At 43.2% G+C, this 14,771-nt stretch overlaps 1 protein-coding gene across 10 annotated transcripts in view; it reads left to right on the plus strand.

The window, feature by feature from the left end:
• The window catches only part of TBC1D1 (TBC1 domain family member 1), a 188,882-nt gene that overhangs the window by 85,351 nt on the left and 88,760 nt on the right, over positions 1-14,771 (plus strand). For 5 of the 10 annotated variants that reach the window (XM_014576744.3, XM_025187957.3, XM_075930589.2 and 2 more), the window contains 3 exons: positions 1,360-1,446; positions 9,520-9,797; positions 11,466-11,624. In XM_014576744.3, the coding sequence (XP_014432230.3) occupies positions 1,360-1,446; positions 9,520-9,797; positions 11,466-11,624 (524 nt within the window). The remainder of the gene's footprint in view (positions 1-1,359; positions 1,447-9,519; positions 9,798-11,465; positions 11,625-14,771) is intronic. The other 5 variants (XM_006129530.3, XM_006129532.3, XM_089777843.1 and 2 more) reach the window with 3 other exon arrangements.

Consider the following 14,771-nt stretch of genomic DNA (forward strand, 5'->3'; position numbering starts at 1 on the left):
TTGCTCTGGAGATGTTCTGTTGCAGGACTATCCATTAAGAAAAACTAAAAAAACAACAAATAGTCTAATAGCACCTTAAAGACTAACAAAACATGTAGATGGTATCCTGAGCTTTCGTGGGCACAGCCCACTTCTTCAGATAATCGGAGTGTTTGAAGTCCAGATCCAAGAACAAATAAAGGAAAGAGGGAGGGAGGGAGAAGGGGAAAAAAAGGGGAGAATCTTCTTGGATCTGGACTTCCAACACTCTGGTCATCTAAAGAAGGGGATTGTGCCACGAAAGTTCATGATACCGTCTACATATTTTGTTAGTCTTTAAAGTGCTGCTAGACTATTTGTTGTTTTTTAGGTTTCTATATGTTCCTCTGGGTAACCTAATCAGGATGTTGTTGAAGAAACTGTAGCAAAGTCCATGGATTTTCACTCTGATCTAGAGAAATGTTAATCAGTATATGAGAGGTGATGTATGTTTGGAAATTCTATGTGAGACCAATGTGCTGATGTTGTCTTCAGTCCTCTGTACTAGTCAAAACTAGAGCTGTTAAATGACCTGCTTTAACGACGGTGATTAATGCAGGACAGGATTAACGCATTAATTTTTTGAATGTGTTAATTGCAGGCATTAATGCTGAGCTGCCCCAGGGATCAGCTGGAGTGCCCAGCTGATCCCTGGCTCCCTGTTGCAAAGCCCCTTTGAAGTGGTGCACCAGCACTTCAAAGGGGCTTTCCCACAGTGGAGCTGGGGATCAGCTGGAGTCACCAGATGATCCCGTAGCAACTAATGCACTTCCCCTTGGAAACGCCACTGCAGCGCTTTCAAGGGGCAGTGCTGCATGGAGCTTGAGTCAGCTGGGGATTCCAGCTGATCCCAGGCTCCATGCAGCACTGCCCTATTGTTTCAAAGGGGAGGCGCACGCGATTAATCGTTATTTAATTTTTTTAATTGCTTGAATACCCTGGTCAAAACTTATCTTTACATTATGATGGAGGAAACCTACTGTGAAAATTCATTTCATGGTCTGAGGGAGGTGCTGTGATAATATTTATAAGTCAATTGGAATCATATAATTATTCAAACTGTTTTCACATGTGTATATTTTGTGGAATATGATGCTACCATCAAGAATCCTAGTTGCAAAATAAAAAAAAACCAATTTGACCTGCATGAATGCATTAATTGCTATGGTGCTTAAAATATCCATGGCTTCCTGAAGGAAACAGCTTTTTGTCATGGAGAGGAAAGTTATTCATAAACATTTCAGGAAATTGAATTTGATACTGGCAGAATTGGTGATATGACTGTTGGAATACAATTTTTGTGTTCTAATTTTGATTGCTTCATATGCTTTATTTCTATAGGGTAGTAGAGCCAAGGGTTCATTAGAAAGTTCTGGAAGTATAGATTTGGACAGCTCCTTATCCAGTACATTAAGCAGCACAAGTAAAGTAAGTAATCACTATAATGATTAAATAAACTAAGTATCTTTTGATAACCTTTTTTGTAACATTTCTTACAATCATGTGATGTGTAGGTGTAATCATTCTATTGTAATGCCTTATATTTGTTATTTTTTCATGAATAAAAAGACTGATGGATTGTGTGAGGGGGAAAAAAACAGAACACCAGATAGGAAAAATATAGCTATACAATTTGGTGCTAAGAATGTGTTTGTGTCTGCCCAAGGGAGTTCTGTTCTTGAATGCTGATCCAGAGGGCAGATCCTCATTCCCATGCAGTGTGACACTGACATCAATGTGCCCATAATATCAACATGCAAGATCCTAAATTCTGTCTTCTTCTCTCCCTACATTGAAACTACTCAGGTGTGCTCTCCACCTTAAAATATATCTGAATTCCCTGAGCAATGGTATGATCATAAACTACATCCTTGGGCATCAGATTACCACTCTACCATGGAGCACATACAGGTATCATTAAACAATAGCAATCCATACTATAGAGGTCCCACATCCAGAAAGAAAACTTTCACAAACCCTTTCTTCATGCCTTCAAACAGCACTCCCTCCCACTTTGCCAAGCTAATCCCCAGAAGCAAACTCCCCACAGACCAGGTCAATGAACTCAAAGGAGCCCCAGACCCTGCCATCAGAGCAGATGCAAAATCCATTGACATATCTCCACTGCTGTAATGATTAACACCCTCTCCCCAACACATATTTCAAGATCCATGGGTCCCATACACATTATGGAATCATAGAGTCCTAGGGTTGGAAGAGACCTCAGGAGGTCATTGAGTCCAGCCCCCTGCCCAAAGTAGAACCCACCCCAATTAAATTATCCCAGCCAGGGCTTTGTCAGGCTGAGGCCTACAAACCTCTAGGGATGGAGATTCTACCACCTCTCTAGTAGATTCATATTCACAGATGCAGATTCAGACTATCACGGCTACCCCTCTGATACTTGACACCACCTCCCTAGGTAATCCATTCCAGTGCTTCACCACCATTTTAGTGAAATAGTTTTTCCTAATATCTAATCTAGACCTCCCTCACTGTAACTTGAGACCCTTGTTCTACCATCTGTCACTACTGAGAACAGCCTCTCTCCATCCTCTTTGGAACCTCCCTTCAGGAAGTTGAAGGCTGCTATCAAATCCCCCCTCACTCTTCTCTTCTGCAGACTAAATAAGCCCAAATCCCTCAGCCTCTCCTCGTAGGTCACGTGCTCCAGCCCCCTAATCATTTTGGTTGCCTTCTGCTGGACCCTCTCCAATGTGTCGGCATCCTTTCTGTAGTGGGGGGAGGGGGGAAAGCGGCAGAATTGGACACAATGTACCAGATGTGGCCTCACCAATGCCGAATAAAGGGGAATAATCACTTCTCTAGATCTGCTGTCAGTGTTCCTCCTAATGCACCCTAATATGCCATTAGCCTTTTTGGCTGCAAGGGCACATGGTTGACGCATATCCAGCTTCTCATCCACTGTAATCCCCAGGTCCTTTTCTGCCTAACTGCTACTTAGCCAGTCAGTCCCCAGCCTATAACAATGCAGGACTCTACACTTGTCCTTGTTGAACCTCATCAGATTTCTTTTGGCCCAATCCTCTAATCTGTCTAGGTCACTCTGGACCTTATCCCTACTCTCCAGTGTATCTGCCTCTCCCCATAGCAAAGTGTCCACAAACTTGCTGAGGGTGCAATCTATCCCCTCATCCAGGTCATTAATAAATATATTGAACAAAACTGGCCCTAGAACTGATGCTTGGGGCACTCTGCTTGAAACCAACAGCCAACCTGACATCAAGCCGTTGATCACTACCCGTTGGGCCTGACAATCTAGCCACCTTTCTATCCACCTTACAGTATCCAATCCATACTTCCTTAACTTGCTGGCAAGAATATTGTGGAAGATTGTATCAAAAGCTTTCCTAAAGTCAGTGTATATCACATCCACTGACTTTGCCATATCCACAGAGCCAGTTACTTCATCATAGAAGCTAATCAGATTAATCAGGCATGACTTGCCGTGGGTGAATCCATGTTGACTATTCCTGATCACTTTCCCCTCTTCCAAGTGCTTCAAAACGGATTCCTTGGGTATCCCTTCCATAATTTTTCCGGGGACTGAGGTAAAGCTAACTGGTCTGTAGTTCCCCGGATTGTCCTTCTTCACTTTTTTAAAGATGGGCACTTCATTTGCCTTTCCCATCATCTGGGACCTCTCCCAATCTCCACGAGTTTTCAAAGATAATGGTCAAAGGCTCTGCAATGACATTTGCAAATTCCCTCAGTACCCTCGGATGCATTAAATCTGGACTCATGGATTTCTGTATGTCTAACTTTTCTAATTAGTTCTTAACCTGTTCTTTTTCCACCGAAGGCTGCCCACCTCCTTCCCATTACTGCATTAGTCTGGGAGCTGACCTTGTCTGTGAAGACAGAGGCAAAAAAAGCATTGAATACTTTAACTTTTCCCACATCATCTGTCACTAGGTTACCTCCTTCATCCACTAAGGAACCCCACACCCTCTGTGATCACCCTCTTATTGCTTACATGCCTGTAAAAACCTTTCTTGATACCCTTCATACCCCTTGCTAGCTTATCCATGGGTCTTATACATTATCACAACTTTTGATGTACCTCTTCCAGTGCATTAAATACCCTGATAATAATTGTGTGTGTGAAATCAGGTAATAATAAAGGGAATTTCTACAAGGGAAATGGCAAGAGCTTTTCCATTGGCATATGTGGTAGTTAGACATTCACTGGGGTGGTGTCTTTGCAAGGCCTTTTGTTCTATTAATGATGATAACTATTTTGCTGCATGTGTTTGCTCCTCTTATGTGTTGTGTTGACTTTGCACATGGAGTTAACACAGCAGACTCTGAAGGAGCCCCCGAAGACCACAAAATTTGATATGGATCAAAGGCACCAGGCCAGGTGTATTGTCAAATGAAGTACAGTAATAGTTGTCAGTAGACTCTACCAAACTACTACACATATGTACTGTAATTTAGCAAATATATCCCGCATTTGAATATACCCCGCACCCAAATATACCCTGCGGTTTTTTCTATTTGAGTAAAAAAAATCTTGTATACCCCGAGCACGAATATAACCTACGGGGTATACAAGACTTTTCTGTGCCGGGGGTATTTCTGCTGGGGGTATATTTACAGTGCGGGGGAGGGGGAGGATTAGCCACTCACCGCCCCAGGTTCCAGCGCAGCTGCCAGCCTGCAGGCGGGGGAGCGCTTCTCCCACAGGTTCCTCCACAGCCGCAGGAAGGGGCGGGGGAGCAGGACCCACCAGCCTCTGGGCGGGGGAACGCTCACTGCCCGGTTCCTGCACAGCTGCAGGAAGGGGCAGGGGGATGAGCGCTCCCCCACTGGAGGCTGGTGGCCAGGAACCAGGGGATGAGCGCTCCCCCGCCCCTTCCTACAGCTTCGCAGGAACCGGGCAGTGAGTGCTCCCCCGCCCGGCGGCTGGCGGCTGCACAGCCACAGGAAGAGGCGACCAACCACCCGGTGAGTAAAAAAAATTCTGTATACCCTGCACCCGAGTATACCCCGAGGGGGGGAGGTGTGGGGTTTGTAAAAATGAATATAACCCACAGGTTATATTTGCTAAATTACGGTATCTCCTGATAATGGACCAGCTCAGCCAATGGCTGGATTCTCTTTTGCTCCATAGGCCAGACAAAGAAAACATGGGGTACGTTTTTATACACGGGTACAAACAAATTGCATGTTACTTTTGACGTATCAGGTTTGCAACCCTCTGACACTACCTAGTTATCCATCTTGTACGTGGGGGTTCATTCATTAGCATGCTGTCAGTTTAGACCCTGTCCTGAACCTATATCGCTATGTCTGTTGTTTGTTGGAGTGTGTTTCTTTTCAAAGTGTTCTGTTATGACCCCTCTGTAATGTAGCCTGTTCTTAGTACCTCTTAGGTAGGAGTGTTTCTGTAATATCAGCCCTGTTCTTGCCAACTTCTGTGAGCAGGGCCTGCCTCTTGCTCACAGCTTAACTTTGCTTTATATTAGCAAAGTCTTGACCATTGTGCCTAGGACTCAGGCCTCACACCAGGCCTGTGATACATGGGCTTATGTTTCAGGCCCTCATCTGACTGAAGGGCAGTTAATTCACCTTCTTGAGAGGTACAGTAGACTTCCGATAATCCCGAACCTATGGAACCTAGGTGATGCCGGATTATCAGATATGCCGGACTATCAGGAGGTACTATAAGATGCTTTTATTTTTATATATATATATATATATATATAGACACACACACACACACACACACACACACACATACACATTATATACTGTATATAAAGTATTCTTAACCCTTTTTATTGTACATACTGTATACAGTATGCTGTAATGTTTTCATTTTTTTAAGCCCTTTTTACACCTTTTGCTCAGTTCAGCTGCTGTCACTGTTACCTTGTAACTCATTTTTTGCCGAAGTTCACTCACTAGGCTCTTGCCATTTTGATGCCGGACTATCAGGAGTGCCGGATATTGGATGCCGGACTATTGGAGTTTTACTGTAGTAGCTATGTTGATGGGAGAAGCTGTGCCAATGACATAATGCTGTCTGCATGGGGAGGTTAGGTTGGTATAACTGCATTGCTCAGGGAAGTATGCATTTTTCACATGACTAAGCAACATAGTTATACTGATACAGGTCTGAAGTGAAGACCAGACTAAGCTTTTGAATGAGCTCATACAAAAAATCATAAAAGACAAAAACAGTATTATCACTTTTACACACAAAATGAACACTCCATATCTGATCTTTCAGACTTTTTCCTCAAAGGAAAAGTGCACATCATCTTTAAAACATGAGCCTGGAAGCTTAAAGTTATAACTTTACTGGACATTAAAAGTCATTATCTTAATAAAGACAGTGTATTTATTGTTTGTTACAACAAATGGAAATCCTCTTAGCATTCCCTGCCTTTTTTTGTGTGTGGGACAGCAGTGCATAAATGGTCCACTTCACTTTGAAAGGTCTCTCACAATGTATTAATTAATTGTGCTAATCTGCTCCCCTTTGTTTCACTGTGACACTCAGGGTGTGTCTAGACTACATGCCTCCTTCGACGGAGGCATGTAGATTAGCCAGATCGGAAGAGGGAAATGAAGCCGCGATTAAAATAATCGCGGCTTCATTTAAATTTAAATGGCTGCCCCGATCTGCCGATCAGCTGTTTGTCGGCAGATCGGGGGAGTCTGGACGCGATGCCCCGACAAAGAAGCCTTTCTTCATCGACACAGGTAAACCTGGTTTCACGAGGCTTACCTGTGTCGATGAAGAAAGGCTTCTTTGTCGGGGCATCGCGTCCAGACTCCCCCGATCTGCCGACAAACAGCTGATCGGCAGATCGGGGCAGCCATTTAAATTTAAATGAAGCCGCGATTATTTTAATCGCGGCTTCATTTCCCTCTTCCGATCTGGCTAATCTACATGCCTCCGTCGAAGGAGGCATGTAGTCTAGACACACCCTCAGAGGCTAGCGTATATATTGCACTTTCATCAGTAAAACTTTGTCCACCAACAGTGTGAGGAAAAACACCCATCCTGCCGGGGTGGCTAAAGGGGACAGTTACTCTGGGGTTTGGTGATATAAAAAGGGCCTGAAACTCCCAGCTGCTGCTACTGCAGCTGAAGCTGGAGCCCTGAGCCCTTTAAATCACTGCTGGAGTGCTGCGGGCTGCCTGGGGGAAGCATGGTGCTCTCCAGATGGCGCTGAGGGCTGCCTAGTCCTAGGCACGGCTCCTTCCAGGGGTGCAGAACAGCCTCCTCTTCATCCCCAGAAGCCCAGCCAGACTGTCAGCCCCGCTGCCTCAGACCGACAAAAATTTTACTGACCAAAAGCACTCGAGTGGACAGTGCTCTGCCCAGCCGACAAAGCTAAAGCTCCTCAGAGAGGGTAGTTTTATTTTGTTGGCGGGGGAATTCTCTTCTGCCAACCGAGAGCGGCTGCACTGCTACCTTACAGTGATACAGCTATGCCTCTGAATGGTGGGCAGGGTTGACATAGCTTAAGTACTTTTCCCAGACCTGAAGAAGAGCTCTATGTACCTCGAATTCTTGTGTCTCTTGCCAACTGAAGTTGGTTCAGTAAAAGATATTACCTCATCCTCCTTGCATGTCTAACAAGGAAACAGCAATCCTGAGTTCATGTGCTAAGAGAGATCATAATGGATCTGACCCTGGCAGCTTCCCTAAGAGATGGAAACCTATTTCTCCATGACACTTTTTTTCAAAAATGTCAGGCTGTCTTGAGTCATTTTGATTAAAAATTATCTCTTTTATGGAGCAAAGAAACAATGGGGCTAGTGAGCCCTATTTGGTCAATGATTAATTCTCTGAGATTACAACAGTGAACATAAATGATGCATCAAAGGACTGTTGATTTCAATGTGATGTTTAGCAATGCAGCTTTTTGGATTTCAGTGAGAGTTATACATTGATAAGGACTATAGAATTAAACTTTTAAATATAAAGGATTTATATAATTATAGTATGGTTTGAGAGTCTAGTAAAATAAGTTAGGAAGATCTTAAGAGAGGAAGGTCTTGTGGTATGGCCAGGCAGGAGACCTGATGTCAGTTGTTGAATCTGCCACATGCTTCTTATGTGACCTTGAATAAGTCAGGTAGGGTGAAAAGCTTATTTAAGTGAGCCACATTTCTACTCCTAGTGTGTCAGTTCCCCATCACAGGTGAATTGTGAATATAAATTCATTGTTTATGCATAGGGCCCTACCAAAGTCACAGTCCATTTTGATCAATTTCATGGTTATACGGTTTTAAAAATTGTAAATTTTGTGAGTTCAGCTATTTAAATCTAAAATTTCACAGTGTTATAATGTTACATGTCTTGACCCAAAGAAAGTGTGTGGCAGGGGGGCAGGAGGGGTTGCAGTACTACAGTATTACCCTTACACCTGTGCTACTGCTGGCAGCGGCACTGCCTTCAGAGCTAGGCAATTGATGAATGGTGGCCAGGATCCTAGCTCTGAACATAGCACAAATGCCATCAGCAGTGCAAAAGTAAGGGTGCCACGGTTTGATGTTGCCACTCTTACTTCTGCGTTGCTGCTAGTGGGATGTTGCCTTGAGAGGTCATCAGCCGCTGCTCTCTGGCTGTAAGGGCAGTGCAGAAGTAAGAGTGGCACTACTGACCCTCCTAAAATAAGCTTGCAACTTCTCCCTTTTGGGTTAGGACCCCCAGTTTGAGATACGCTGGTCTCTCATGTGAAATCTACATAATATAGGATAAAAGTATATAAAAGACCAGATTTCATGGTGGTAGATCAGATTTTATGGTTCATGGCCATGAATTTGGTAGAACCCTAGTTATGAGGAAATCAGATATAATGGGTATTGGGTCAATATGAGTACCTAGACAGATTCACGCATCTGAGTTTGTAATTCGATAAAAATCCAGTTTTGTGTTAAATTTTACAATGTAAATGGATTTTTTTATAGTCTGAAATGCTTTCTTGTACATTGAAGCTTTTTTTGATAATAACATGCCATATATTCATTTGCCCATTTTTTTTAATCAGGTTTTTGTTTTCAAAATGTTGAGGATAACTACTCTTCAGCCTTTTCCCCTGTGTGTAATGCATGGATATCACAGCATGTGTCTGTCTTGCTGATTAGTAATGAAACATTAAAGGTTAGGTAATTGTGTGAGATACTGTGGCCTAAATGTTCAAACTACTGTCCAAAATTAGTTATCTAAGGAGATGCTTGTCTTGAAGAGTTGTCTAGCTTCCACCAACATATTGTGAGATGCAGGTTTTTAACACCATATTTGAGTGCCTAAGTTTAGGCATGAAAGCTGGAAAGTGTTGGACTGTATTTAGTTTCTTGAAATGTTCAGCTGGACTAAAAGTAGTCTTCTTTAGAAATAAATGTCTTTGTAGTACAAAAGAGTTTATGATGTCAAAAAATAGACCTGGGATAGAGAACCTCAAATTGTTATTTATAAATCATGTTTTATATATGTGAATATTTTTCTATTTCTAGGAACCATCTTTGTGGGAAAAAGAAGGCCCAGTGCCTCTGGAAACTCCTGCCGAGACCAATGGATCTGTGGGAGATCTCTCCAGTGAACCAGTTAGCCACCCCATCGAACAGCCTGATAAATTACCTCAGCAAGGCTTTCGCCGGCGAGCAAACACATTGAGTCACTTGCCTATCGAATGCCAGGAATCTCTAGAACCAGTTGAAACATCACCATCCGTTCCACAAAGGAAACTTATGAGGTATCATTCAGTGAGCACAGAGACTCCTCACAGGCGAAAGTAAGACTCATTTTAAAAGCAGGATATTGTTTGATAGATATTTGGGGAAAATTTGGGGATGTTCATTGCACCTCAGGTATGTTCATTTAACAAAAGAGAAATATAGTGCTTAGTGTTAGAGCAGTATGTCATCCTCTTAAAATATATTTAGGAGCATCTCCTCCATTCATCTGGTATTGTTCAAGGAAGGGGACAAAATATGAAACTTGCAATTCCACAGTAAGTGTCAAAAAGCCATTTTTTCTACATAAGCATGATATAAGTGGTGAGTTAGTTCCCTGTGCAACCAGTGTGAAATAGTTTTTGTTGGATGTATCTGAGAGCAGTCTAAATACATATTGGCTTTTGTGGTACCACTCCATTTCATATTTATGAAGAGGAATATTTACCATTGTTACCATTTAACCGTGATAAAATTCTCTAATTTGTGTCAGAAGGAAGATTCCTGTTCAGTTTTAACCAGCCAGTATAATTAAAGCAATGCTTGATTCAGCAGGAAAGTTTCACTAACAAAAATAGATTTTTAATATTTTTCATGTTAATGCTCTTCAGATGACCTCCTTTAAAGGCTTGCTTATACATTCCTGAAATCTCATTAAGGCTTTATAGACTGTCCTCCACCACTTTCTCTCTCTTTCTTTCTCTTTCCCTGTCTTGGCTTTTTTTAATTACTGTGGAAACACTCTTGTCTGTAGACTTCTGTTTCTCTGCCAGAACTACTGGTTTACACAAGCTAGACAGTAGTAAATCTGTCTCAGTGCTAGCTTACTTTACCCTGCAGTCGGCAGGGTGGTAGAAGTAAATGTGTTAGATGATAGAGAAAAAAGAGGATTGTGGTATTTAAAAGGAAACATAACCTGAGTTGTCTTTTTGTCCCTTCTTTGAACTTTTTTATTACTTAAATGCAAAATGGCTTCTGTGGTACAGTTTAGTGCTTGTTGGTTTAATTTCAGAAGTGACTTCCTTCAAACTTTCTATCTGCTTCTATTTTCTCAGTTAGTTCATATTTTATGGTGGGACTATAGCTAAAAGTTGAATTCACTTCCTGTTTTGGTCCCATCCTAATACTTCAATGGGAGCAGCTGATGACACTTAATCCTCGAAGAATTGGGCCCTTAGTGGTATACTATGGTAAGCTAGTCAAAGCAATAAATATACAGTGTGGGGATATGAAGCTCTTAGAAAAATTTGTAGTAGGAAAAAATTTTCAAAAGTGCCCAGGGCATTTAGGACCAAATCCTAATAACTTTCAAAGAGATTTAGATTCCTAAATTATCTCCAAAGTACATGTAGAAACCATTGTGCAAGATGCTGAGCATTTTGGCCCCTACCCAGTGAAGCACTTGAACATGTGTCAAAATTTATACATTTGAGTAGTTCTATTGATTTCGCTGCAGTGATTCAGGTGCTTAAATTCAGGCATGTGTTTATGTACCCTGCTATATCAGGGCCTGTAAGCAAACACTTCTGTAGATTAGGTTACAGTGTGCAGTATCTTGCTAATAGAGTTATAAATCAGAATTATATGTAATCACTAGCTGGCAGAAGTAGGACATTTTAAAATTAGGCTAGATAATCAATCTCATTTCATTTTTCTCTGTTTTTGTGATTTGTTCTCTTTCTTTTTCTGACCTCACCCCCCCACATGGTTGGAATCTCACTGTACAGTTTGGGCACATCTATTGGCGATTCTGAAAGCTGTTCTGGTCAATCTTCAGCTCTCTCTCCTCTAGCTCGTCTTAATCCCTCGGCCTCTTCACCCACCTTTTTAAAATATATAAAGCATAATTCAAGCAGAGAACAAAGTGGGCATATTGCCCAAAAGAGGTGAGATAGCAGATGTATGTAGTTTGGAGAGTGTTTGGTTTAATGTAGCTTAAACACAAAACATTGCATTGTTCTCACTTACTGTGTGCACAGTGACTGAATAATAATGTTGATGATGATGATGATTAAAATCTACCAGAGGAGATGTGTTTACTTATGATGTTTACCTATATGGCATTTTAGTGTAGGGCACTTGGTGTGATTTTTTTTTATTTTGATTGAATGAAATTAGTTCAGATACTCTCACATACCACTGTTGTGTTGGAATCAGTTGCCAAAGACACTCAGATGCTCTCTGTTTCTCCAGAATTTTTGGACATCTTCCTGATGCAGCTCCTGGGGGAGGGTACTGGAAGTTCTGCACTAAGGATATTAAAATGCGGTTAATTGACTAGTTGATTACTCGATGGAATTTCCATCAACTATTTGATTAGTCAACAGGTACTTGCGCATTTCTCCTTTGAAATGTACAAGAGCCCCTGCTCTCAATGGGGGCACTTGTACATTTCGAAGGAGGATTGCGAAACTCCGCATACAGCCCAAGGCCAGCAGGAAGTCCCACTGACTCTGGGCTGCATGCTTGTGCCTGCTTTGAAATGTACAAGAATCTTCATACAGGCAGGCAGTTGGGCGGGGAGGAGGGATATTTACTAGTCGACTAGTCAAAAGACTATCAGATAAGCACATGCTTATTGGATAGTCGACTAATCTTTAACATGCTTATTCTGCACCCTGCCTGCACTTGCAGCCATCAACCCACTCTCACCGCTCCCATTGGCCACAATTCCTGGCCAAATGGGAGTGACAGAGGTGGAGCCTGTGTGGGACTGGGAACCAGCAGCAGCGCCAGTGCAGGAGCCAGAAGCCAGTGACACGCCCAGCCTCAGTGCGGGGCCGGGAGGTAGCAGCCTGTCCCACATGGACTGGAGTGGTCCCCTGTCCAGGATCCCGCTTAGTCAGTTAAATGTTAGGTTAACCTAACATTTAATTGGTTAACCAATTAATTGGGATTTTATATCTCTAGGCAGAAGCAGGCTGGGGTTTTGCAATCTGTGTGGGAGGAAGGGTGCAGGTGTGGGATGGGGGTGCTGGGTTTGAGTGGAAGGAAGGGTGCAGGAGAGTCAGCTGGGGGTGTGGGGTCTGGGTGGGAAATAGGGTGCATGGCAGCAGTGAAGCGCCTGGGTGGGAGGGAACAGAGGATTGGGATTCCTACCTGGTGCAACTCCTGGGGGAGGCACTGGCAGCTCTGTGCCCCCCTGTGCTTGCAGGCATTGGCCCCCGCTGCTCCGATTGGCCACAGTTCCTGGCCAGTGGGAGTGATGGAGGTGGAGTCTGCAAGCAAGCACAGGGGCAGAGCTTACCTGTGCTGCCATTCTCCTAGCCAGGGGAGAAGAGGAATGGCAGAAGGCAGAGCCCACAGGCTGGATGCTGACAGCACTTGCCTTGATCTGGCCCACAAGGCTTGGCTCTCCCCTTTTCCCCCACCCATGTGGCTGGAGTGTCAGCACTAGCTCCCCACCACGGAGAGAGCCCTGAGCCTTGTGAGCCAGATCAAGGGAAGCCCTGGGCCAAGGTACCCCATCCCTGGTTTGTAGGAGATTCTGGTGTATGGAACTTCAATCTCATGCTGACTCTGTTCCACTATTTATAAATAATTAGTCATTGGACTAGGGTCATGAACTTGGGTCTTCCACATCCCAGCGAGGATTCTAACCACCAGACTATACAATAATTCTTTCTAGGCCTATGACTATTAAAGTGTTTTCTACAAAGTAGAACAACTTCAACAAGAGAGACTTAGCGACCCCCTACAGAATAGCCTACTCCAAGTAGCTTATTCTGTATGATTTCTTAATACAGTAAACTTGCGATAATCCGGCACCTTTAGGACCCAGGGGGTGCCGGATTATCAGATATGCCGGAGTACCGGAAGGGGGGCTATGAGGAGTCTGGGGTGGGGCGGTCGGAGGGGAACTGTGCAGCGTGGGAGAGTGCAGCGCTGTGGGACCAACCCGGCAGCCCCGCAGCTGCCCTGCCTCCAGTTTCCCCAAGTGAGCCGCTGCTGAAACTGACCTGTGGCAGACTTGGGGAGGCCGGGGCCAGAGCAGCTCCATTTGTCCGGCTGGCCGGAGCACTTCCGAGTTCCAGTTGGTGCCGGACTATCCACTGGATGCCGGACAATTGGAGTTTTACTGTCCTTAGCAATGTTACCTTCTAGTTATTACAGACTAGATGACTTTATCAGCTTCCATTCCAAGCACAAAATGTCATTAACTCAGCTGCGTGCTACTGTGGGAGCTTTGTGTAGGTAGTTTAGGAGAGAAAGGTTGGGAACAAGAATTATATTTGCTGAAATGCTTCTAGAGAGGTTTGATTGGTGCTTCTGCCAGCCATATAAGAGTAACAAACAATCAGATGCCAAAAATTTTACTGCTGTTTGAAAGTCATTGTCACTTTTTATAGTCAACTTATTCAGTTGCTGCCCCCACATACTAGCTAGAGAAGTGTCAACTGTTTTCCACCCCTCCTACTCCTGCACTCCCTCAAAAAGCAGGATATTGGAACATGTACCTATCAATTTTAGCAGTTGTTTGGCTATAAAATAGCATGAATTCTTATTAGATTAAATAAATACGGTTTGGAATGACTGCCATATGAAGAAAAGTCTCAGAGGGATAGTCATGTTAGTTTGTAACTGAAAAAAACTTAAAACAACAAATGGTCCTACAGCACCTTAGAGATTAACAAAAATGTAGATAGTATCATGAGCTTTCGTGAAGCGGGTTTGCCCCCAGAAAGCTCATGATGCCATCTACATTTTTTGTTAGTCTCCAAGGTGCTGCAGGGCCATATGTTGTTTTTGTAGGTTTTGCCATTTGAAGAGAGATTAAAATGATATGGACTTTTCAGTTTGTAAAAGAGGAGTCTAGGAGGTATATGGTAGAGGTCTATAAAATCATGCATGACTAGTGTGAAGAAGGTGAATAAGGAAAAGTTATATATTTGTTCCCATAACATAAGAACTAGCGGTCACCAAATGAAATTAATAGATAGCAAGTTTGTTTGTCAAACAAACAAAAGGAAGTAATACTTCATGCAATGCACAATCAACCTGTGGAACTCCTTGTCAGAGGATGTTGTGAAGAC

Source organism: Pelodiscus sinensis, chromosome 4 (genome assembly GCF_052426305.1).
Source record: "Pelodiscus sinensis isolate ZL-2025 chromosome 4, ASM5242630v1, whole genome shotgun sequence".
Classification (NCBI taxonomy): Eukaryota; Metazoa; Chordata; order Testudines; family Trionychidae; genus Pelodiscus; species Pelodiscus sinensis.